At 35.4% G+C, this 23,958-nt stretch overlaps 2 protein-coding genes across 5 annotated transcripts; both read right to left on the bottom strand.

Annotated features, from left to right (window-relative positions):
• Positions 1-2,550: 2,550 nt before the first annotated feature.
• LOC116001977 lies at positions 2,551-9,206 on the bottom strand. Of its 4 annotated transcripts, XM_031241966.1 has the most exons (15): positions 8,761-9,205; positions 7,362-8,256; positions 7,175-7,274; positions 6,974-7,085; positions 6,798-6,896; positions 6,392-6,682; positions 6,209-6,316; positions 5,346-5,417; positions 5,111-5,197; positions 4,857-4,928; positions 4,671-4,760; positions 4,026-4,133; positions 3,799-3,867; positions 2,895-2,988; positions 2,551-2,766 (listed from the first exon to the last, which is right to left on the bottom strand). In XM_031241966.1, exons 1-14 carry the CDS (start codon positions 9,007-9,009, stop codon positions 2,914-2,916), a joined length of 2,427 nt encoding a protein of 808 aa, XP_031097826.1. In that variant the 5' UTR covers positions 9,010-9,205; the 3' UTR covers positions 2,551-2,766; positions 2,895-2,913. The 4 variants fall into 4 exon arrangements, 3 of the variants coding, with proteins under 3 accessions (XP_031097826.1, XP_031097825.1, XP_031097827.1); XM_031241965.1 differs by having other exon boundaries at positions 2,551-2,988; XM_031241967.1 differs by having other exon boundaries at positions 2,551-2,988; positions 7,175-7,268; positions 8,761-9,204.
• A 7,819-nt stretch (positions 9,207-17,025) lies between these two features.
• LOC116002865 (LIM domain-containing protein WLIM2b-like) lies at positions 17,026-19,593 on the bottom strand. Its single transcript, XM_031243048.1, has 5 exons — positions 19,359-19,593; positions 19,091-19,187; positions 18,850-18,869; positions 18,554-18,643; positions 17,026-17,618 (listed from the first exon to the last, which is right to left on the bottom strand). The coding sequence occupies exons 1-5, from the start codon at positions 19,497-19,499 to the stop codon at positions 17,346-17,348; spliced, it is 621 nt and encodes a 206-aa protein (XP_031098908.1). The 5' UTR covers positions 19,500-19,593; the 3' UTR covers positions 17,026-17,345.
• Positions 19,594-23,958: the final 4,365 nt, after the last annotated feature.

Raw genomic sequence — 23,958 nt, 5'->3', positions numbered from 1 at the left:
AGCTTGCTTTCCCAGGAGTGCCAAGTTCATTTCATGTAGCTTTCTGAACCCCATCCCTCCAACTGTTTTCTGCACAGATAAGCCCCTCCAAGATTTCCACCTCAATCCCTTACCTGCATCTACTGAACCGGTCCACCAGTATTCATTCATTAAGGTCTCTATTTCCTTGCAAAGGTCTCTATTTCATTGCATCTCTATTTCCTTGAATGACATTTTTTAATAGGACTTCTCGGCCTGCACGCGAGAGAAACCTTGCATTCCAACTTCGAATCTTTGCAAGAATCCGGTCTTTCAGAAAACCTAGGATATCCCTTTTCCTTCTCCCCACTAGAGAAGGCAGTCAAGTATTTGCCCGTAGTATCCCCTTCCGTGACACCAAGAATACGAGTAACCTCATTCCGAACTGGTTGGGTTGTGTTTGTACTAAAGCACACTGTTGATTTATCATAATTAATCTTTTGGCCAGATGCTCTTGAATATGTGTCCAGAATATGCCCCATACATTCACTTTCCCGGGTGTTAGCACGTTGGAAGAGGAAGCAGTCATCAGCAAACAGTAAATGTGATATCTATGGTGCACCACGTGACACACACACTCCATGCAGGTTCCCAGCATTAATCTGTTTCTCAATCAGACCACTAAGGCCTTCGACAATTAACAAAAACATATAGGTAAGGTGATAGAGGATCACCTTGTCGAAGTTCCCGTGCTAGAACAATTGGGCCTAGATGTCGTTGTTCGTGAAGAACATGATACTGCACAGCTGGTCTTACTGTTTCCATGAGAATGTCCACCCATTTCCTCGCAAAACCCATTTTAACCAGCACAACCTCTAGAAAGCCCCACTCAACCCGGTCATAAGCCTTACTCATGTCAACTTTCAATGCCACGACTCCCTCCTTTCCTTGAGTTTTTCGGCATAGATAATGGTGAACCTCATATGCTAGCATGACATTATCAGTTATGAGACGCCCTGGTACAAAAGCACTTTGTGCACTTGAGATAAGGCTCTCAAGGAAAGGCTTCAATCGATTCGCACATACCTTCGTCGCAATTTTGTAAACGACATTACATAATGCAATCGGTCGCAAATCTGACATGGATTCAGGACTAACTTTCTTGGGGATGAGCACGATGTAAGTATCATTAGCCCTTGCTGGTAAGGTATTCGTATCTATGAAACTGCGACAAAACATGGTAACTACACCACCCACAATATCCCAAAAGTGTTGAAAAAATCCCCGTCCCAAACCATCGGGGCCAGGTGACTTATCGGGGTGCATTTGAAACACGGCTGCTCGAACCTCTTCAGTAGTGACAAGCCGAACAAGCTTCAAATTATCATGAGGAGTAATTTTCGCGGCTATATTTTCAAGTATGTCATCCATATCCCCTTGATATGATGTAAATAAGGTCTGGAAATACTCAACCATAACCTGCCCAATTGCCTCGTCATTCTCAACCCAACTGCCATCCGCATTTTTAAGTTTATGAATTTTATTCCTCCGCTTCCGTGACTTTATCGAGTTATGAAAGAACTTGCTATTTATGTTACCACCTCTATACCAGTGTTCTTTCGCTCTCTGCTCACAAAATTGATGTTGTTGCTCTAATAATTGGAGAAACTCTTTTTCAGTATTACCATATTGCACCATTCCATCCTCATCTCAGCGCGACTGTAACAAATCCAACCTGCGTTTACAATTGTCAATTCTCCGTTGAAAGTCACGATTGTAATCTTTTCCCCAACGCCATATATCTTGCCCACAACATTCAATTCTGGTTAACACATCCATTCCTGCTGTACGGTCCCAACTGTGAGATACAATTTCACTACACTTATCTTCTTTTAACCACATATTGTCAAACATGAATCGCTTACGCCTAAGTACTTGTGGTGCAGCTACCGGGGTAATCAATAATGGCAAATGATCGTTGTAGCGGCAGACTAACGAGGAGGTTGTAGAGCAAATCACTTTTAGTTATAGACTATTAGGACATCCCCATCTATGAGTTTTGCTTGGTTTTTTATGAGGTCCATTATGATGTAGAGGAAAGATAAGTCAAGAGAGAAAATTGGATATGCCCTGCAAGTAAGGTTGTGTGTGAGGCCCACCAAGAGAGAGACAAATCACAAGACAGTTGCGCCAACGCGCACACGTTAGGTCTTTCTTTCTTTATTTCTTTCTCTCTTTTTTTTGGGTTTTTTTTTTTTTTTTTTTTTTTGCTTCAGATCAACTTTTAAATAAAAAAATAATAATTCTTTTCCCTCCTCTCTTTCCTAGTTGGCACCTAAAAAACAACAAAAAACAAGACGGATGAAAATGCTCTTATAGACTTATAATATTGTCTTATTTTAGTTTTATTCTTTTAACTTTGCCCTATTATATTTTAGACATTTCATTTACGTGCTTCATTTAAATTTATGTCATTTTACCATTTAATAAAGATAACCAACATATAATATTTCATTCCATTAAGAAAATTTATGTGAGAGAAAGAAAAATTACATGTTAAGACTAATTTGACCATTCATAGTTTTATAACCATTTTAGAGACCAAAAGTACAATTAACTATTATTCATGTTATTATAAGCAAATATTCATCTCCTAATGAATGACTCTTTATCAATCCATTAGTCCACTATCCACAGTGACACCAGCAAACTATCAAAATGCACAATGCCATATTTTCTACATAGAGCAACATGAAACTCTGCCATTTCTTTACTTCCCTTAAAACTACACTGTAATAGCCAACTCCCCTGCAAAAATTATAGTAACAATAAAGGCAGTTTAACCGATGGCCATTGAGAATAAGATATGCAAGCTCCGGGCAGTGTCATAGCCGGTATCCCTTTTAAATCCGCATATGAGAGGTTATAGAACGAACCAAGAGAGTAGATCAGTCATCACTCGACTTTGTTTGTGCAGATGAGAATTGCAGATTTCATCTCTTCTTTGCTCAGTGATGTTTGGACTATCACCTGAAGATAATGATGTGCACGCGTGAATTATCAGAATTATCGATATGATGATAGCATTACAAGAAGCAATAATCAGTAAGATATACTTCAATCAATAATCACTGCGATGTGAAAGGAGTGAAGAGAAGCGTTAATATCGCAAAGTTTGGGAAATTATGCTTTGCTAACAGAAGAGAATCTTTGGTTTCTGGAATTGAAGCTTATAGAATCCAGGTCCGGGAACTTCAAAATTTCGACTATTGGTAGCATAACCAAATCAAAAGTTGCCAACTATCTGTTTACCCATTTCGTTTTCCATTTTAACATAGACGCTTGTTATGTGTGATCACCTATATGGCCATATGTATGTAACCACCTCGGGCTGCAGCCACTAGTCTACTCAACACGCCACCAGATTTATCCACAGTTGCAACTTGAAATGGGGTCTAAATCTAAACAATAGCCAACCTTACAAAAACGATGGCCTGTTGTTCATCACACCATGTGGACTCGAGAGGTGGTTAGTGCTGGTTCTAATACCAACTGTGACAACTCAGGCTCATGGCTACTAGTCTACTTAGTGTGCCACCTGAATCGTCTAGGTCGTTAAATGCAACTTGAATTTGGTCTAAATTCACCGCCCAGAAGTGCTAGCCTCAGTGTTGTAACTGAACCCTGAGACTCATCCTTAAATTTACGTAACAAGTATTGAGCCACTTGATCACAGAAAATTACTCGGTCCATATTATTTCCCCTCTTTTAGATAGAATCTAACGATGCATAACTATGCTGAATAACCAAGGTAAATTTAATTGGATCACAAAATTTCACCTCTTGTACTTGGTTTCCAGATCGAGCCAGTAACTTGTATTGATTCTCAGAACTTGAAGCCATGTAAACCTAATAAGATCAGTATATGCTCAAATTAGATCATGAAACACTTCCAGGCTAAAATATAATGGATGTCAAAAACTACTACAATATGATTAAAATACCACTTGTGTGTGTGCGTTTTGCTACTATATCTAATTCCTCGTATTTATGAATTGAGGTTGTACCTGAAAGGTTGGAGCCAGACCAGGACTCAAGAAGTACCGCCCCTTTGATACAGAACTGATTCCCTCAAACTGCTGCAACTCTCTGATAAGAGATTCCACATCTGCCCACTGTCAAATCATAGTCAAACGCTTGGATTGGATTGTGAATGCTAGGTATCGAAACAAATGTCAAGCGAATCCATTTATAACCCGAATTTGGTACAAGTCATTTGAAATTTCACTTGCAGGTCTAAGTACCAATTCAGTAAATCAAGGGGCTGTAACTTCTAAAATTCATAATAATGATTAGTGGTAAGTCCACTAGCACTATCGACTACAATACTATACAGCAGTATAAAATCTGAGGTTTACGGCTAAAAGTTAAAAATATCCTGTGTTTATCAAATATCAATTCACCTTAGCTAAACTTAGTATACATGCAAAAAGCAACTTCCCAAAATTAGAAAAAGGTAAGTAGATTCAGCTTTATAATAAGTATGAATAAATTACGAATTAATAATCAGGTTTAAAATTTTTTACACGGTTCACAATTCTTTCCCTATTTCAGCCTCAACAAATCTACTCATATAAAGGTATTGGCCATTGAAATTGGAATAGCACATGATTTTGTTAATTTAACACAAATAAAGGATGAACAGAGAAAACCTCGGCATCTGGCTGAGCTGTTTCAAAGTTTCCATCTAAATTATCTTGATCACCAACTATCGCCTCTAAGGCCTCCGTCATTGGATCTGGCTGCCAAAGAAGTATACAAAGGGATTTGGCATTCCAAACTAACTTCTTAATGACTAGGCAACAGAAGGAAAAAAAAATAATTATGAGATAGGTTACCGTTATTTCCCTTAATGACAAGAAAATGCGGTCAAGCGAAAAATCTAGCTGATGAACTCTCGCATCTACAATCTACAACCAAAGACTCTAAACTCATAAGTAGATGCACAATGAATTCAACTGAAATATTAGCATAATAAAAACACTTGGAAATTATAATGTTAGTAAGGATAGTATCGCTTCCGTTATCAAGCATACAGTTCCAGAGTTGATCTATTCTACTACTTGTAATTGAGAAAAAGATGCCTCTTTACCTGCCCAATTCTATAATATGATGCAGGGTCTAACATAGCATCCCATGAGACTTCTGCTTGGTGAACCAATGCAGGTACTCCTTCAACCTGCATTACAGTATTGCATTAAAATTTAAATATCCGCAATCAGATGGATCAATCTAAATTTTGCAGCCTATATTTGCAAGTTCTCATAACATGTAGAAGGTGACATGTTACCAGAGATCTGAAAGCAAATCTAGGCATACAGCTGTACCTCAACAAATATGCCGAAGTAGGTGATCTTTTTGATGCAACACTTCACAACATCACCAATCCTAAGTTTAGCCTGCGATACAAAAACATGCTATTAGCTGATAAAGTAAATTATCAACAATTAACATGATATTCAATTGAATAAAATGTGGGACTCTGGTCGGGCATCATAGGATATGCAGAATCAAGCAAGATTCTTACACACCCATGTCCTGCCAACTCTTACAATTATATATGAATGCCTCTACCAAAACAACATGTAACACCACATACATATTATATAACTTAAAAAGAAAAGGTCAGCAAGTCAAATGGGGGGTGTAAAGGGGTATTTGAGGTGCTTTCCAATTTTTCTAATGGTAAGGCTCTTTTTCCTATTGGCTGTAGGATTAATTGGGGCAATCTAAGTCCCAAAATGCCCTTCTTGTAACTATAAACCCAGCAACACATCTTATTTGGGGAAAATAATAATAAAGAAACACAGAAGAAGAATGGGAAGCAGAAACACAAAACCGAGAACAGGAGTTTGAGAGCTGAACCGTGGATCTTCCTTCTCCATCTCTTTCAAGCTTTAATCCTGAGGTTATTTGAGTATAACCAGGTAATTAAGGGTATCCTTCACTTTATTTGAGTTGGATATCATTTTGGAACCCTTCTCCATCTCTGTTCATTTTGGATGTGTACACAAGGTTTATTTTGGACTTGTTGTGATATGTATGTTTAGTTGTGTTATAACAGCTAATGCTGCAGTAATACGGCTGCCTCAATTCCGGGGTGTGACACAACAAAAATGAAAAAGATACAATGAAGCTTGCATAAGACAGCGTAAAATTAACAGAATGTACAAAGGGTAAAACTTCTTACCATGAGACTTCTCTTTTTTTGAACCATTTCTTCGTTTTCTTTATGTTTCATTGAAACTATTAGCCTTCTAGATTTTCTATCTGCCAAAACCACATTCACTTTCACTGTCTGCATCCAAAAGAACTACAAGTTATGGCCTTATTGAGAGGACAAAGATTACAGTTCAAAATCATGCCTTCACACCTGACCAACAAATGATGTTAGGAACTTGAGTTTCTCTTGGTCAAAAATACTAAGAAGCTTCTCAAGTTTCATATCTGGTGAGACCTCAAATGTATTATCAATTTGCAAAACAATCCTTGACTCAGATGAATCTATCATTTTATCATCATAGTCTCTTATAACTCCCAAATTTTGTTTGTAGGTGGATGGGTCTAAGCCTTTTGATCTCAACCAAGACTCAAAGGGCATGAATCTCAAATTTGTTGCTAGATTTCGGTATGGCAAATATCCTATCAAGGAACCAAAAGATACCTGTAAACAAAGGAAAAGCGTTTGACTAGATATTTGAAGGTAAGAGAATCATAGTTGAAGAAGAAGAAGAAAAAGCATCTAAAATACTACGTTTTACATTAATAAGTACACTTACAACAAATCCTCTGGTGCTAGAACTAATCAGTTCCACTTCCTTTCTTTCTCCTGTCTTAACAAGATTCTCAGCGCTTGTCCAGTCAAAATCTTCATGGTCCTGATATGTATGCAAGACTAAATTATGTCATTACATGCTTCTTTGTCATGCTCTGACAACAAGTAAAATCTATCAACCTTAATTGTTGACGTCTTGAGAAAGTTGTCAAGCTCAATATCAACGTCATTGCTCTCATAATTGGCAGGAATCACCTCCTTTTGAGGTATAGACTTTTTGGTTTGGTCTAATCTATAAGGCAACAACTGATCAGTGGCCATATCAACAACTGAAGAACAAGAAAAAGAAAAACCAAGAAAACAAAAAAGTACGCACTATACCTTTCAGGTTTTCCAAGCAGTGCAGCATCTAAAAGTTCAGCTGATCTTGTATCAGAAAGACTATTAAAAGCAAAGCTTTGCCCAACACTCTGATCTAACCCTTGGAGAGAACAAACAACTTTTAGTAAAATTTTAAATGTCCTATAATACTACAATCATGAAGTTTTCTGAAAAATAGCTAAATTACCCTTCCTGGGATGCTCCACAACATAATTTCCATTTGTTTGTTGATATTGGACGGGGGCATTGGCAAGATTCAAACTCTCTTCATCAATACTGTCAACAGTTTTTTGTTCTTGATCATTATTTTGATTTAAATCCAGAGGTTCTGGTTTCTTCAGAGGTATGACATCCTGAGGTCCACCTGTTGTAACATGCACATTGGTAGGAATACTCTCTCCAATGTCATCACGAGCTTCGGATTTGGCATCACTAGAATGTCCATCCTTTTCATTTTCACTGGCACTGGTTCTTATGGGCTCAGGTTTCTTCAACAATGTCATATCACTCATATTTAAGGGTTCTTTGCGCATGTTTAGTGTTAAGTTTGGCTTCATTCTGAATTTTGATGGTCTAACACTACCAGTATCCTCCTCAGAATAAACAGTCGGCTTTCGCAAGGTTACATTTGGAACACTGCTTTTACTATTTTCAACAGGTTCAGAGATTTGTTTGCTTGGCTTCATCTCCTTAGTATCTATCGATTCTTGTGTTAAGTTTGGCTTCATTCCAAAACTTGATGTTTTAACACTACCAGTATCCTCCTCAGCCACAGTTGGCTTCCGCAAGATTACATTCGGAACACTGCTTTCACTGTTTTCAACAGGTCTAGAGATTTGTTTGCTCTGTTTAATCTCCCTAGTCTTTATCGGTTCTTTATCATCAATGTCAAACTCGAATCCTTCCTTGGGCACAGGCCGAACCAAATTTAACTCGTTCTTTGAATTCAGTGAACCCCTTTTTGTTGACACATCAAAAGGAACCTCCTCTATATCATTACCAAATACTTTGCCCTTGTTCTTCCTAAATGATTCTTCAATTTCAAGATATGACATGTCAGGGTTCGACCTCTTACCCATTATCTACATAGCCAAGAACTAAATCAGAATGTAATCAAAATTTAACATTAATTAAGTCAATCACAACTCACATTCAAAATCTTTATTGATACATCCACTACAACATTTTTGTTTAACACAAAATATCTAACTGAACATTAATGTTATAGTTTACAAAGTTTCATTCAATTCAAGAACAGTCAATTGGATAACCTCAACAAACAAACAAACAAAAGTTCCAAACAGAAATCAAGTGTTCAGATTGTTTATCAAAAGTTAGGAAAACACAATTGAAGCATGTGCTCCAGTCTCAACTAGGACTACACATTGACGTTTATATATTATATGCTCAACACGTGGAGCATAGTATCTTTTCTATTGGGTGACGTGGAGATTCAAACCTTTAGCATGTGGTTGACTCTAATACGAAATTGAAGTGTGTTCCATCTTAATTAAAAGCACTACGTTTATATATTATATGCTCAACAAACACAAATTAAAAAAATAATAATAATAACAATAAAAGACCTTGGCTAACGTTAATTTGGGGTCTTCACCCATGAGTCTGCCAAACTTGAGCTCCATTTGTTCCCACTGGTTCAGCTTGAGCGGGGGTTTGTCCCCATTGGAAGCAAAAACAGCAATTTTTTTCGGTTTTCTGGGGAAAATGAGTGTTACTGATCTTCTCCGGGAGTGGAGAATTGAATTCGAGAAGAAATGGTTGGTTATGGAGTTGGCAGTGGAGGAAGCGACGGTGCCTAGACTGAGACCTTCCATTGTTGAAGAACCAAAGAAAAAAGTGTCAGATTATGAGAGTGAAAAGCATCGAGAGCTACGGATTTTTGAAGCTGAAGCAAAATTCAGTGTTTTATGTGCGTGTGAGAGCAGAAACACAAGCGATATGAGGCTGAAAATGGCGTTGTAATGGAGCCGTAACAGAGCCAGAAGTTGAGGCGAGGGAGAGGATTTTTATGATTTTATCCTCTGTTTGCTGGCGATTTATATACCTTGATTTAAAATAATTTTTAAATTATATATTTACAGTTGACATATTATTTGTATGCATCAAATAATAATTTATGTGTTTGGAGTTAATATGTTATATGCATTTAGGGTGTTTTTGGTAATCCGTAAAATCACTTCCGAAAAATATTTTCCTAATTTTTTATTTGGCGGCGTCGGAAAAATGAGGTCAACGGAAAATGTTTTCCGGTGACCAAGGAAAATCAGTTCATTTTTTTCGAAAATGACTTACGTACTTTTATTCCGTAAGTCATTTTCCGGAATCGTCAAAACGGCCGGTTCGCATGTTCTCGGCCAAAACCAAGCCATATCACCAATATCCAGCGAACTAGTTTCCTGCGAAAATCAGTCCGCCGAAAACTACTACCAGAGCAGACCTACTTTGGTTTCGGCCGGAAACCAAAGCAGACCTTTGTTTTTTTTTCTTTTCTTTTATAATAAATATTACTATTTTATATATTTTTATATTATTTTATATTTTAAATAAAATAATAAAAATATATAACTATACAATTCTACTCATTTTCTATCAAATGAACCAAACACATCAAGACAGTTTTCCATAACGCAACCAAACACTGAAAAGGAAAATGTTTTATGGAAAATGACTCATTTTTTAGAAAACATTTTCCAAAAGTCATTTTCATGCTTTCCAAACATGCCCTTAATCTATTTACATATACATAAATAATTAACTATAGATACAAAATATATCAACTACAAACACATAATTTTTTTATTAAATTCTACAATATAAGATGAATTATGGTCCATAATATAACAATTGGTCAATTGTTGTATGATTGCCGGGTGAGAATTTAATCAAGTGAAAAAAAAAAAAAACAACGACAACAACGACGACAAACAAACAAAAAAACACAAAGTAGTTTAAACTTTAGAAGGCAAATTAGGGTGTGTTTGGTTCGCACATGTGAATCGGAATCGGTATGGGTAATACTTGGTAAGGGTAATGAGTATTGGTGAAAGTATTTTGCATGTTTGGTAGTAGGGTGGAATGAGAATGATTATTAATAGTTGGGGAAAAAATGAGGAAAGAAAATGAAACACTTATTTAATAAGGCTAAGGGTTTGACAGAATAGGGGCTTAAAGTATTGATTATTCATTTGTGCTATTAAGTATTGTTTTTTATGGTTAAAGTCATGATTATTCATTTGTGATAACTGTTCGTGGGTACTACTGTTCGAAGTACTATTGGGTTTGACAAAATGGTTGACTATTCATAACCTTCAGATAACTATTCGTGGGTACTACTGTTCGAAGTATTATTCGGTTTGATCGAATGTTTTCCAATTCGTATCCTACAAATAAATATACGTGGGTACTGTTGTTCCAATTACTATTCGGTTTGACCGAATGGTAGACCATTTGTAACCTTCAGGCAACTATTCGTGGATTGTACTCGAAGTATTATTCGGTTTCTCCGAATGGTTGACTATTCGTAACCTTTAGATAAATATTCGTGGGTACTACTGTACGAAGTACTATTCGGTTTGGCCGAATGGTTGACTATTTGTAACCTTTAGATAACTATTCGTGGGTACTATTGTTCGTTGTACTATTCGGTTGACCGAATAGTTTACTATTCGTAATCTTTAGATAACTATTTGGGGGTACTATTGTTCGAAGTACTATTCGATTTGACCAAATGGTTGACTATTCGTAACCTTCAAATAACTATTCATGGGTACTACTATTCGGTTTAATCCAATGGTTGACTATTCGACTATTTGTTACCTTTATATAACTATTCGTGGGTACTACTGTACGAAGAACTATTCGGTTTGACAGAATGGTTGACTATTCGTAACCTTCAGATAATTATTTGTGGGTACTACTTTTCGAAGTACTATTCAGTTTGACCGAATTGTTGACTATTCGTAACTTTCAAATAAGTATTCGTAGGTACTAGTGTTCGAAGTACTATTCGGTTTGACCGAATGGTTGATTATTCATAACATTTAGATAACTATTCGTGGTTACTATTGTTCGCAATACTATTTGGTTGACCGAATGGTTCACTATTCGTAACCTTTAGATAACTATTTGTGGGTACTACTGTTCGAAGTACTATTCGGTTTGACCGAATATTTGACTCTTCGTAACTTTCAAATAACTATTCGTAGGTACTAGTGTTTGAAGTACTATTCTGTTTGACCGAATTGTTGACTATTTGTAACCTTCAGATGACTATTCGTGAGTACTATTGTTCGAAGTACTATTCGATTTGACCGAATGGTTGACTATTCGTAACATTTAGATAACTATTCGTGGATACTATTATTCGCAGTAGTATTCGGTTGATCGAATGGTTTACTATTCGAAACATTTAAATAACTATTCGTGGGTACTACTATTCAAGTTACTATTCGGTTTGACCAAATGGTTGACTATTCGTAATCTTCAGATAACTATTCGTGGGTATTATTGTTCGTAGTACTATTCGGTTTGACATAATGGATGACTATTCGTAACCTTCAGATAACTATACGTGGGTCTTACTATTCGAAGTACTATTCGGTTTGACCGAATGGTTGACTATTCGTAACCTTTAGATAACTATTCATGGGTACTATTCGAAGTACTATTCGGTTTGACCTAATAATTGACTATTCGTAACCTTCAAGCAACAATTCGTGGTTACTACTATTCGAAGTACAATTCGATTAGAAAGAATGGATGACTATTCGTATCTTTCAGATAACTATTCGTAGGTCTTACTTCTCGAAGTACTATTCGATTTGACTAAATGGTTGAACATTCGTAACCTTCAGATAACTATTCGTGGGTACTAGTATTCGAAATACTATTCGGTTTGACTGAATGGTATTCAATTCAACTATTCGTTACCTTCATATAACTATTCGTGGGCACTACTGTACGAAGAACTATTCGGTTTGACCAAATGGTTGACTATTTGTAACTTTCTAATAACTATTCGTGGGTATTACTGTTCGAATTACTATTCGATTTGACTTAATGATTGACTATTCGTAACCTTCAAGCCACTTTTCATGGGTACTACTATTCGAAGTACTATTCGATTTGACCGAATGGTTTACTATTCATAACCTTTAGATAACTATTCGTGGGTCTTATTGTTCGAAGTAATATTCGGTTTGACCAAATGGTTGACTATTCGTAACCTTCAGATAACTATTCGTGGGTACTACTATTCGAAGTACTATTCTGTTTGACAGAATGGTTGACTATTCGACTATTCGTTACGTTTAGATACCTATTCGTGCGTACTATTATGCGAAGAACTAATCGATTTGACCCAATGTTTGACTATTTGTAACCTTCATATAAATATTTGTGGGTACTATTTTTCGAAGTACTATTCGGTTTGACCGATTATTTGACTATTCGTAATTTTCAAATAACTATTCGTAGGTACTAGTGTTCGAAGTACTATTCTGTTTGACCGAATTGTTGACTATTTGTAACCTTCAGATTACTATTCGTGAGTACTACTGTTCGAAGTACTATTCGATTTGACCGAATGGTTGACTATTCGTAACCTTTAGATAACTATTCGTGGATACTATTATTCGCAGTAGTATTCGGTTGACCGAATGTTTTACTATTCGTAACCTTTACAAAACTATTCGTGGGTACTATTATTCGAGTTACTATTCGGTTTGACCAAATGGTTGACTATTCGTAACCTTCAGATAACTATTCGTGGGTACTATTGTTCGTAGTACTATTCGGTTTGACAGAATGGATGACTATTCGTAACCTTCAGATAACTATACGTGGGTCTTACTATTCGAAGTACTATTCGATTTGACCGAATGGTTGACTATTCGTAACCTTTAGATAACTATTCGTGGGTACTATTCGAAGTACTATTCGATTTGACCTAATGATTGACTATTCGTAACCTTCAAGCAACAATTCGTGGTTACTACTATTCGAAGTACTATTCGATTAGAAAGAATGGATGACTATTCGTATCCTTCAGATAATTATTCATGGATCTTACTGCTTGAAGTACTATTCGATTTGACTAAATGGTTGAACATTCGTAACCTTCAAATAACTATTCGTGGGTACTACTATTCGAAATACTATTCGGTTTGACCGAAAGGTAGACAATTCAACTATTCGTTACCTTCAGATAACTATTCGTAGGCACTACTGTACGAAGAACTATTCGGTTTGACCAAATGGTTGACTATTCATAACTTTCTAATAACTATTCGTTGGTACTACTGTTCGAATTACTATTCGATTTGACTTAATGATTGACTATTTGTAACCTTCAAGCAACTTTTCATGGGTACTACTATTCGATGTACTATTCGATTTGACCGAATGGTTTACTATTCATAACCTTTAGATAACTATTCGTGGGTCTTACTGTTCGAAGTACTATTTGATTTGACCAAATGGTTTACTATTCTAACCTTCAGATAACTATTCGTGGGTACTACTATTCGAAGTACTATTCCGTTTGACCGAATGGTTGATTATTCGACTATTCGTTACCTTTAGATAACTATTCGTGGGTACTATTATACGAAGAACTAATCGATTTGACCCAATGTTTGACTATTCGTAACGTTCATATATGTATTTGTTGGTACTATTTTTCAAAGTACTATTCGCTTTGACCGAATATTTGACTATTCGTAATTTTCAAATAACTATTCGTAGGTACTAGTGTTCGAAGTACTATTGAGCTTGACCGAATTGTTGACTATTTGTAACCTTCAGATAACTATTCGTGGGTACTATTGTTCGAAGTACTATTCAGTTGGACCGAATGGTTGACTATTTGTAACCTTCAGGCAATTATTTGTGGGTACTACTACTCGAAGTACTATTCGGTTTGATCGGATGTTTGACCATTCGTAACCCTCAAGCAACATTTCGTTGGTACTACTAGAAGTGTTATTCTGTTTGACCGAATGGGTGACCATTGTAACCTTCAAGCAACTATTTGTGGGTACTGCTCGAAGTACTATTCAATTTGACCAACTGGTTGACTATTCGTAACCTTCAGGAAACTATTCGTGGGTACTACTCGATGTACTATTCGATTTGACCAAATGGTTGACTATTCGTAACGTTCAGACAACTATTCGTGGGTACTACTCGAAGTACTATTCAATTTGATCGAATGGTAGGCCATTCAACATTGTGGAAATTATTCGTGGATACTGCTACTCGAAGTACTATTCAATGTGACTAAATCATTGACTGTTCGGTACTGTCAGGCAACTATTCGTGGGTACTAATGCTCAAAGTACTATTCAGTTTGACCGAAGGGTTGACCATTCTTAACATTCAGGCAACTATTTGTTGGTACTGCTCGAAGTATTATTCGGTTTGACAAAATGGTTGACCATTCATAACCTTCGAGTAACTATTCGTTGGTACTACATAAAGTACTATTCGATTTGACTGAATGGTTTTCCATCCGTAACCTTCAAGAAACTATTCGTGGGTACTACTCGAAGTACTATTCGTTAGATTAATTTTTCTAAAAATTAAATCCTTTTGTGCTAGTTTCATACTAGTTTATGGATTGAGATTATTTTTGTAAAATTATAAATCACATTGTTTTCAAATTATATATATTTATATATTTTCAAAATTTTGTTAATATATTATATATATTAAGTATATTGACTTATTCACCACCTACAGTAATCGCAACTAAGTTGATCAGCTTGTTGACTTGGTAATCACAAGATTACAAGTTTAAAATTCGATATGAGCAGCCTATTGGCTTATCTGCAAGCAGGGTCATTCCAATAAAAGTATGGGCATTGTGTAATAGTTTAATTTAGACCTTCATTGTTTTTGTTTCAAGATACAATCTAAATATAATAGAATAAAACGAGAAATACAAATATAATAATAGAGAGACAAGAACATAAGGGGATAGATAATTTTAACATTTAAATTTCGTTATAATGATACATAAAAATATTTATTTGTAAAGGTAAGAAGCATAATCCCGAAAGACATACGAAAGATAAATATAGAAGTCTAGAAGATCTAGAAAATCTCTATAACTGAGGTAATTGAGTTTAAATTTATTTCAACTTCAAGTTATTGTATTCGATAACAAAAATTAAAAAAAAATGTAATAATTTTTTTTGTCCAAATATAATGTATACAAATTTAACAAAGAAAAAAATACAATTCAAAATTTAATTTAAAATAAAGTGACATTTTTTGTGCATATTTAAATACAAAATTATTCACCAAAATTTCGATATCAATTCTTCTAAAATTTTATTTCCAATTATATTACAATTAAGACCAATCTATATATAGATTCTAAAAAATAAATATCAATTATAAATATAAGGAATAACAGCCAAATTGACCACTGAACATAACGCGATAATGCAATTAGGCCACCCGCCCAAAAAAACGTGCAATTACATCACTCAACTCTGCAAATGCCTTCAATCTCACCTGGTAGCCGGTTTCTGACCCTTTCTTCCGATTGATTGCTGACTGGGATGGGATGATTACTTGCAATATTTATTATTTTTCTTTGTTTTCCTTTCTTCCAGCGTGTATATTTCTCCACCATTTTACTTCTCTTCATCCTCGACTCAAATTTTAAGCTCTTAATCTCTGTTGTTCCTCACTCAGACGCATATCATCGTCATCTTCTTCATCCCATTTTTTTTGTTCACGACTTCACGCCATCTTCATCCTCATCTTCTTATCATCATTTTCTAATCACGTACAACATTATTAAACCACATTATCTTCGTCGCCCAAGAATTGCCGAAAAGCACCATAGGTCGCCAGAAAATGAGCCGGAGCTTGCCGTCGTTGCTGCCATCGCCGAAGGAGGAGAAAGGTCGTCGGAAATGCTGCTTGTTACCTGTTTGCTCAATCTTTCTCCGTCGTCTTCCTCTACTGGTTTTATGCTTTTTCATAAATAAGCTCTCAACTCATCTCATCATCAACATCGTTCTGAGCTTTACATATATAATAACTACTAAATCCAGCTAAAATATTGATATATATATATATATATATATATATATATATATATATATATATATATTAATATCCTTGGTCTGGTCTTGGGTCTTTTGATTTTTTTTTAGGTCAACATTGTTAAATTGTCGGCGGAGTTGAGGACTTCTGGTGGTACAGGTTGCGGAGCTGAGGACTTCTCCACCAACTCTTTAGTCGGCGCGACGGTCAGGTACTGGAGAGTCCCAAGCTTCTCTTCGGCGAACCTGGACTTCTCCACCAGCTCCTTGAGCGAGACGTACGACTCCTCCGCCGCCCAGCTCACCAGCGTGGAGAACTCCACCGTCTTTTGACCTAGTCTAACCGCTGGAATGTTTAAGGAAAATAAATGAATTAAATGAAATATTGCCACGTAGGAAAGCCATGTCAGCACTTAACCGGGAGAAAAGGTCTGGAACCGGCTTCTAGGTGAGATTGGATTGATTTGTGTTGTTGAGTGATGTAATTGCACATTTTTTTGGTCGGGTGGCCTGATTGCATTATCGCGTTACGTTCAGTGGCCAATTTAGCCCTTATTCCTAAATATAATAGATTATACATAACATATTTTTTTTTTTTAAATAGGGTCCCCAAAAATCGGGGACCTGTGCCATCGCTCTAGCCACACATGGCCAGGGACGCTCTGTATGCGAGTAATTATTATCAATCTAATTATAATTATTGCAATAAGTAAATGTATTCAACTTGTTACTATAAACTTAAATCAAATGGAAAAATTAAAGAGAAGTAGGTAAATGATAAAGTTTGAGTTCATATATATATGAAGAGAATAGTGTCTATGAAGGAATTTCATCAAACACATAACAAGCATCTTGACTCTATCTATTAATTAATTATACATACAAATAACAATATAAACAATTTTCTCGCTCCGAGGGAAAAAGAAAAAACACAACAAAAAACATAAAAATAAAAAGGCATTATAGAGTGCTTTCTTCAACTCTTCAAGACTCAACAAGAGTATGCTAAGCTACTTAATTATAAATTGAGACATGAATATTGGTTTACGGCAGGCAATTTGCACAATTCAGTGTGTATGTATTTATGGTTTTCATTGATCGGCGGCGACGTCCTGGGCAGCATTGCGCGGCGACTGCGCCTTGGCGAGCTCAGCTTCGGCGGCTAGCTGAAGAGCTGCGCTGTTCTTCCTGGAGGTGCTCTTGGTGAGATGATTGTAACAGCCCTTCTCCTTGAAGAGCTGAGAGAAGTGGGGCTTGCAGTAGAGTAGGCCGTCTAGTGCAGCGTAGGATGAGGTTGTGAGCTTGCACCCTCCATGGGCGCACTTGAAGCAGTTCTGGTGATAGAAATCTCCATCCACCGTCACCTGTCATACCAATTTTTCAAAAATATACGGGAATAGGGACGAGGACGGGGATGGAGTGTATTAATCTCAGGATACAAAATCCGCAATCACTATTTGAAGGTATATGCGTACTAGGTAAACTTAGTTTTGTGACCTTAACCCGCAAAGGACCACAAGAAGACCAACCTAGATTGCTTATAGCTGGTGAAGATTGAAATTCAAACTCTTAACCTTATAATTACAAGTTTGTATCCAACTTAGCCATCTTGATTGAGGATCACCCCCAAAGATGTGTCACTTTCACATTTGATCATGACTTTCAAAAGTAGCAATTTAGGCGCATAACTATATATATATATATATATATATATATATATATATATATTCAAAGACCTTGTGGTCTAGTGGCACCTCCACATGGGAGGGGTGGGTTCTCGCCTCAGTAGAGACGATATTGGCTCGTGCTTTATTTGGTTGAGAAAGTAGCTATGAACAGATACTACATTGTAAAATAGTCAATAGTACTCAAATATATATATATATATATATATATATATATATATATATATATATATATATAAAATATATAAGAATTAATGATTGTTTTGATCCTTCGACTATGTCGTAATTACCAAATTGATCTCCAAGTATCAAAATCCTCAACTATTATTAATTTTGCAATCGATTTGATCCTCTGTCAAACTGATAGAGGACCAATTTGGTAATTATGGAGTACCAAATCAATTGTAGAAAATTTTGTTGACTTCAGTTACATTTGAATGAAAATATCACTGAAATGATGATGTTGCTAAAAATGATAGTTCTGCATATTATAAATTACTAGTATTGAAAGCCAAACTTTAAATTTAAAAATGACTTGTGAGACCATTTTTTTTTTTCAAACAATGAGACCAAAATTATTAAAAACTCAAAAGTAGCTATATATAAGGGCTCACCTTCTCCAAGGGGTAAACAGTTTTCTTGCAGGCTGCACACTTATCTTGGGTGCCAGAAAACATAGAAGATAGTTTGCTAGGGGTCCTTGTCTGCAATAATAACATATAAATGCATGTAAATATATATTATTACCCAATCCATCTGACATGTTCTGATTCATATAAAAAAATGAATCATACGTAATTCGTTTCTTTATTTATTTATTTTTTAATAAAATCATAATATGCGATACATGAGTATATATATATAATTTTTTCATTTAAAAAAAAAAAGATAGACGGTGGAGTTTGTTTACCAGTTCGGCTTGCTTTCCAACTTCTCATCAACCGATAAAAAAAAAAAAAGATTAGGCACATGCATAAACAATGTAAACAATATTGAATAAATTGTTAATAAAATACAATATACTGTAATATATTATATATTCACCGTAAAAATAAAAATAAAACAATTAACAATATAATATATTAACATTTTCTAATGTGCTGATTAGCATCAATAATGTGTTGGGGAAGAAAATGATAGAGAAAACTAACATGATTGCGACCTTACAGAGACCCCTTTCTCTTTAAGGATTTGTTCAAAATGAGGCTTACAATACAACACTCCTTCCTTGGAGGAATAATTGCTTAACTGCACCCAATAAAATCACGATCGTTAATTATAATAATCTCGAGGTATTCGAAAATTTACAGGAAAAAAAAATCATAATTTAAACATGAACTCGCTGAACAATTAGAGTAAATGGTCACAAAATACATAATAACGTATCGAGTAAATAAACAATCAGATCGAACATCATACCGAGAGCCGTCCATTGCAGTGGGTGCACCTGAAACAAGTGTTGTGATAAGCAACGCCACCGGGAGCTACCATCTCCGCAATGTAAACAGTTTTGTCACAAGCCTTGCATTTCTGGGGGGTTCCACTATTGTAAGCCGACATCCTTACAAAATCTTTAACTTATTGCTCAACTAATCAGATCGAATGTGAGTAACGAAACGAAATTTGAAACTCCTTTATTAATTTATTGTGCAATAGCTTAAGAAAGGGAGTTTCAATGATACAAATGCCCAGCAATGCAATGCTTAATGGCATTTTTCAGATGAATTTCTTTGCTGTGTGTTCTGGATGGGATTGAATTTAGGACATCATGCAATGATAGACATATGATGATATTGAAACATGTGGAAATGCTTCAATGTTTCATGCTATTTTCATGGCACATATTATGGGTTTCAATATTGGAATATATCTGTATTGACACTTGCCAAACTTGTGCCTTCACATATTTATTGAATCCATATATATATACATGCATGTATGCTTCATAAATCATAGTATAAATATAAATATCAATAATAAGTATTCACTATTTTTCTATAATGTGTCAAATATTTACTCAAATAATACATAAGAAAATTCTATAACTTAAAAAAAAATCGTCATTATTGAGGTTGTTGATTTTTTAAATAAAATTTACTAGTATGAACATTTTTTTGATGACCCTGATAGGTTCAAGATCTCAATCTATAATAATAATCGACCAGATTCTGTCCACCTAATTATCCTTTAGGACTCAATTCAAAGAGGGCGATGAAGACATGTATCACACAGAACCCCTATCATTAGAAAGGGAGAGGACTTTGTTTTGTTCAGTATAGATCAGATATGCTCTAGGTTCACATCCCATAAGCATTCAACAGCACTCATCGAGAATATTTAGTATTAGACTCCTCATTCCTTTATTTTTCAAGAGCTCAATCGTTTTAGCATAATTTATCTCTATAATAGTCTTCCAAAATATCTTATCCTAAGTAAGTTATAAACCTTTTAATATGCCTCAATAACATCTTAAAGTTTTTACTGTTTTTGAGTACTACTAATTCTGTTACAATGCAGTATTTATTTGTAACTATTTTCTCAACCTACGGAAAAGAGGTATCATATTAAAATGCCATGCAATGAGATCAAAATTATTAGCATTATGAAATGAGCAGATTAAAAAACATAATTGGTTTATTATACATACATTATCAAAGGCTAACTATGTACATTTTTTAAGGCTAACTATGTACTAGCATCTATGATCGATGATGTTCAGTTTCGTTTTGTTAAGCGATCTGTTAATCGTGTCGCTTACACTACTGCTAGGCCATTTCTGTGTCAGGTTGTGGAGAGTGATTTGGTACACCTGGCCTCCTAGTTTTCTTGTAAACTGTTTGGTTGATGATTTAATGAATTAATTTCTTGATTTCAAAAAAATATATATAGAGCCATTAAAAAAACATATATCCATTTTGGCTTATGGTTTGAAATATGAATAAATTTGAAAATGAATGAAATTAAATGCAAAAAATAATATACATTGATAGGGAATATTCCCTGACTATGTATCTACACCGATTGAACGAGTGCTCGGTGCTCATGCATGTCGACGAGATGGTCATTTTCCGGGTTATACCGACCAAAAGCTCGACTCTCCCAACCTACAAGGTGGCAACCGAGCTGACCCAGGATCGCGATAGTTTAGTAAAGCATGGAGAAGTCTATAGGTTGGGACGACTTTCCCGAGCAGCCCCCTTTGGTTGATAAAGATGCCCAATGCAGTAACTTGTCAGGAACCTTGTGGCACGTAGCCGGCAAGGCGCTGCCCCCGAGTCACCCTCTCTGCATGCGCAACACATGTAGGTCATGCCGCTATCTCGACATATGTTCCTTTTCTCCCGGCCTCTATAAATGTCGCATTCATTGCAGTGAGGATGGGACTTTTGGACTGCTTCACCTACCTCATACTAGCTCGGGGATGTCCGGCTAACCATCGTGGCTCTGAGCCTAGACTATTAAACCAACAAGCAGACTATGAATGATCCCCTCGTGATCCAACTTCAATCTTTATACATACTTGTGGGAATCACCATATTTACCACATCAGAAATATTATTCTATTGTTTGATTTTAAAAGAAAAACACATACATAATATTAGCAAGTATAAATGATACACAAGATATGCAAAAATGAGTACTCAAGGGGGCTTATTATATATAATCTTTTGGAAGCATATAAATTAAATATGCATTTAATCGGCATTAGGATGTGAAAGTGTCATATTTTTCATGAGCAAACTAAGACAATTGATGGCTTAGTAAGGATTTCAATTCAATAAGATCTTAGTTTTTATATGTGTTCAAAATTCTCTCATTTGTGCATATTATTATGGAAAGCATGTGTTTGTGTGTGTGTATATATATATATATATAGATCAGATAAAATATTTTTTTTTGGTGTCTTTGAAATATTGTAGCAAATAACTAGCAATGACACATATGACTCGATCTCAACTTTAAAATCAACTACTTTTAGTCTTTTGAGAATTGATTTTTTGTTATTTTTGATTATTTGTTACATTTTCCATCCAAATGGTGTTTACACCATAAGTAATTAATAATGTGAATCTTTTTTTTTTCCCTGTTTTCTTAGCCTTTTCACTGATCTCCTTTAACCACCACATAAAAACATACCAGCTAAACCTCATCTATGCCTATAATCATTGCACCTTGCTTCCTATGCTTTTGTCTCTTCTCTTTTGCCACCACAAAAGAGGCTGTTACCTTTGTATCAAACTCCTTTTTATACACTTCATCACAACAATCTTGTCTTACAATCTTCGCCTATAATTTTGTTATAGTTGTGCAACTTTACCAATTGTGATACTCACTTTTTATTGTTTAGCACTTCACCACTAGTATTTTTGCTAATATTGTAACACACAACCTTCTTGTATCCACTTACATGGAATGCTTCAATAACATTGATATTGCAATGAAGCACTACTATACAAAGTAACTTATAAATGACAACCAAAATATTGTTATACGAATACATATAGCATTTGGAAAGAACGTGTTGGTTTGCGTGTGAAGTAGACGAAATTAAGGCTATGAGAAATGGGTGTAAATGAAAATTACACTATTACACATGATTTAAGTAACATTTGGACGACAAATATAACATAGGATCACAAGTAACTAAAAGAATTCTTAAAGTACCAACTAAAAGTGGTTAATTTTAAAGTTGAGAACCATAGGTAGCAATGTAGCATTGCCATAATATTTGGTAACTCAAAGGGCCAAAGTGGCATTATTATATATTTAGGAAATTGTTTTTGTTGATTTAGCTATATTTTGATTAATAGATTTGATAATAATAATTAAAAAGAAAAATTGGTTGCATTTATCGTAGTTTTGGAATTAGAAGGATGTTATCTCAAAACCTATAACTTACATATGCATTTGTTGTCGAATTTATATTGTACCCTTTTGTCTTTTTTTTTTTTTTTTAAAAAAAATTTGAATTATATAGTAACTAAAATTGCAACCATTACAATAAAATAAATAAAGGATTAAAAAAACATAGCCATCGCCAGAGCAGTAACAAGGTAAGAACATATGTGTCCCACAAAATAATTAAAGGTATAATCATTAAAAAATAGTATACAAATAATTTGAATTTAATGGAAAATAGTGTAAATTTTAAGAGTGTAACAGTTAATTACTTTCATATATATATATATATATATATATATATATATATATATATATAATACATTCATAGTATATGAAATGGTCAATGTCATCATAGACACATCTAACATTCAATAACTTACACTAACAAACCATTATTATTTATAGTTACAAAATAAGTTAATCAATTTTGGTTTCCACTCCATATAAATTTTAAAAATTGAAATTGTCTTTTAAAGCTTTCAAAAATATGAATTAAAAGTGTTATATGCATCGTCACCATCCATAGTTGGAGGTACGTGGGTGGGTGGGTAGAGGGTGTTAGCGTAAATGTAAACGGGGTCTACGGATATGTTAGGAATGCGTGTGTTATAGATGGGTGAGAAATGACGCTCGGTCGGTTGGTCTACTGGACGACGACTGAGCGATTCGAGGCTATATTGCACTACGGGTGACGAACAGTAATAAAAGAAGTAAGTACGAGAGACAATGAGCAAATCACAAGTGTATTGGTGTTGTATTGATGATATGAATCTTCCAAATGAGGGGAGTGACCCTCCTATTTATACTAAGCAAGTCCATTGAGCGCTTAGTGGATGATCTGCAGGTGCCCTATCGTGGCACGTCTGCGTTGGCCACACTGAACAGTCGCTCTGTAGAATCCCCATGGCGGTTGGTTGCTCGAGGCAGTGGGCCCATCGATCGCAATATGGAAAGCTCAAATGGTTTCCTTTGGCTGGAATCTCTTAGATTGCACAGTATGTCACTCCGTAGGTCAACCGGCCGACCTACACCGGACCGACCGAGTGATTGTCGACGGACCGATCAATTGGTTGTTGACGAATCGATCGGGTGGTTGTCGGCGGGTTGTCTGAGTGGT

The sequence above is a fragment of the Ipomoea triloba genome, chromosome 13 (assembly GCF_003576645.1).
Source record: "Ipomoea triloba cultivar NCNSP0323 chromosome 13, ASM357664v1".
Taxonomy (NCBI): domain Eukaryota; kingdom Viridiplantae; phylum Streptophyta; class Magnoliopsida; order Solanales; family Convolvulaceae; genus Ipomoea; species Ipomoea triloba.
Note: the sequence above shows the minus strand (reverse complement) of the source record. Positions and strands in the feature narration are given on the sequence as shown.

Bases quoted from the DNA above. Each gene is read 5' to 3' on its own strand.
- LOC116001977 (XM_031241965.1), bottom strand. From the start codon at position 9,009: ATGGAAGGTCTCAGTCTAGGCACCGTCGCTTCCTCCACTGCCAACTCC. The intron at 6,683-6,797 runs GTAAGTGTACTT...CTTTGTTTACAG, and splicing joins CTAGCACCAGAGGATTTGTT to GTATCTTTTGGTTCCTTGAT. The intron at 4,134-4,670 runs GTTTTCTCTGTT...ATGATTTGACAG, and splicing joins CAGCTCAGCCAGATGCCGAG to TGGGCAGATGTGGAATCTCT.
- LOC116002865 (XM_031243048.1), bottom strand. From the start codon at position 19,499: ATGTCGGCTTACAATAGTGGAACCCCCCAGAAATGCAAGGCTTGTGAC. The intron at 19,188-19,358 runs GTATGATGTTCG...TATTGGGTGCAG, and splicing joins ACTGCAATGGACGGCTCTCG to TTAAGCAATTATTCCTCCAA. The intron at 17,619-18,553 runs GTGAGCCCTTAT...TTGGTATGACAG, and splicing joins CTGTTTACCCCTTGGAGAAG to GTGACGGTGGATGGAGATTT.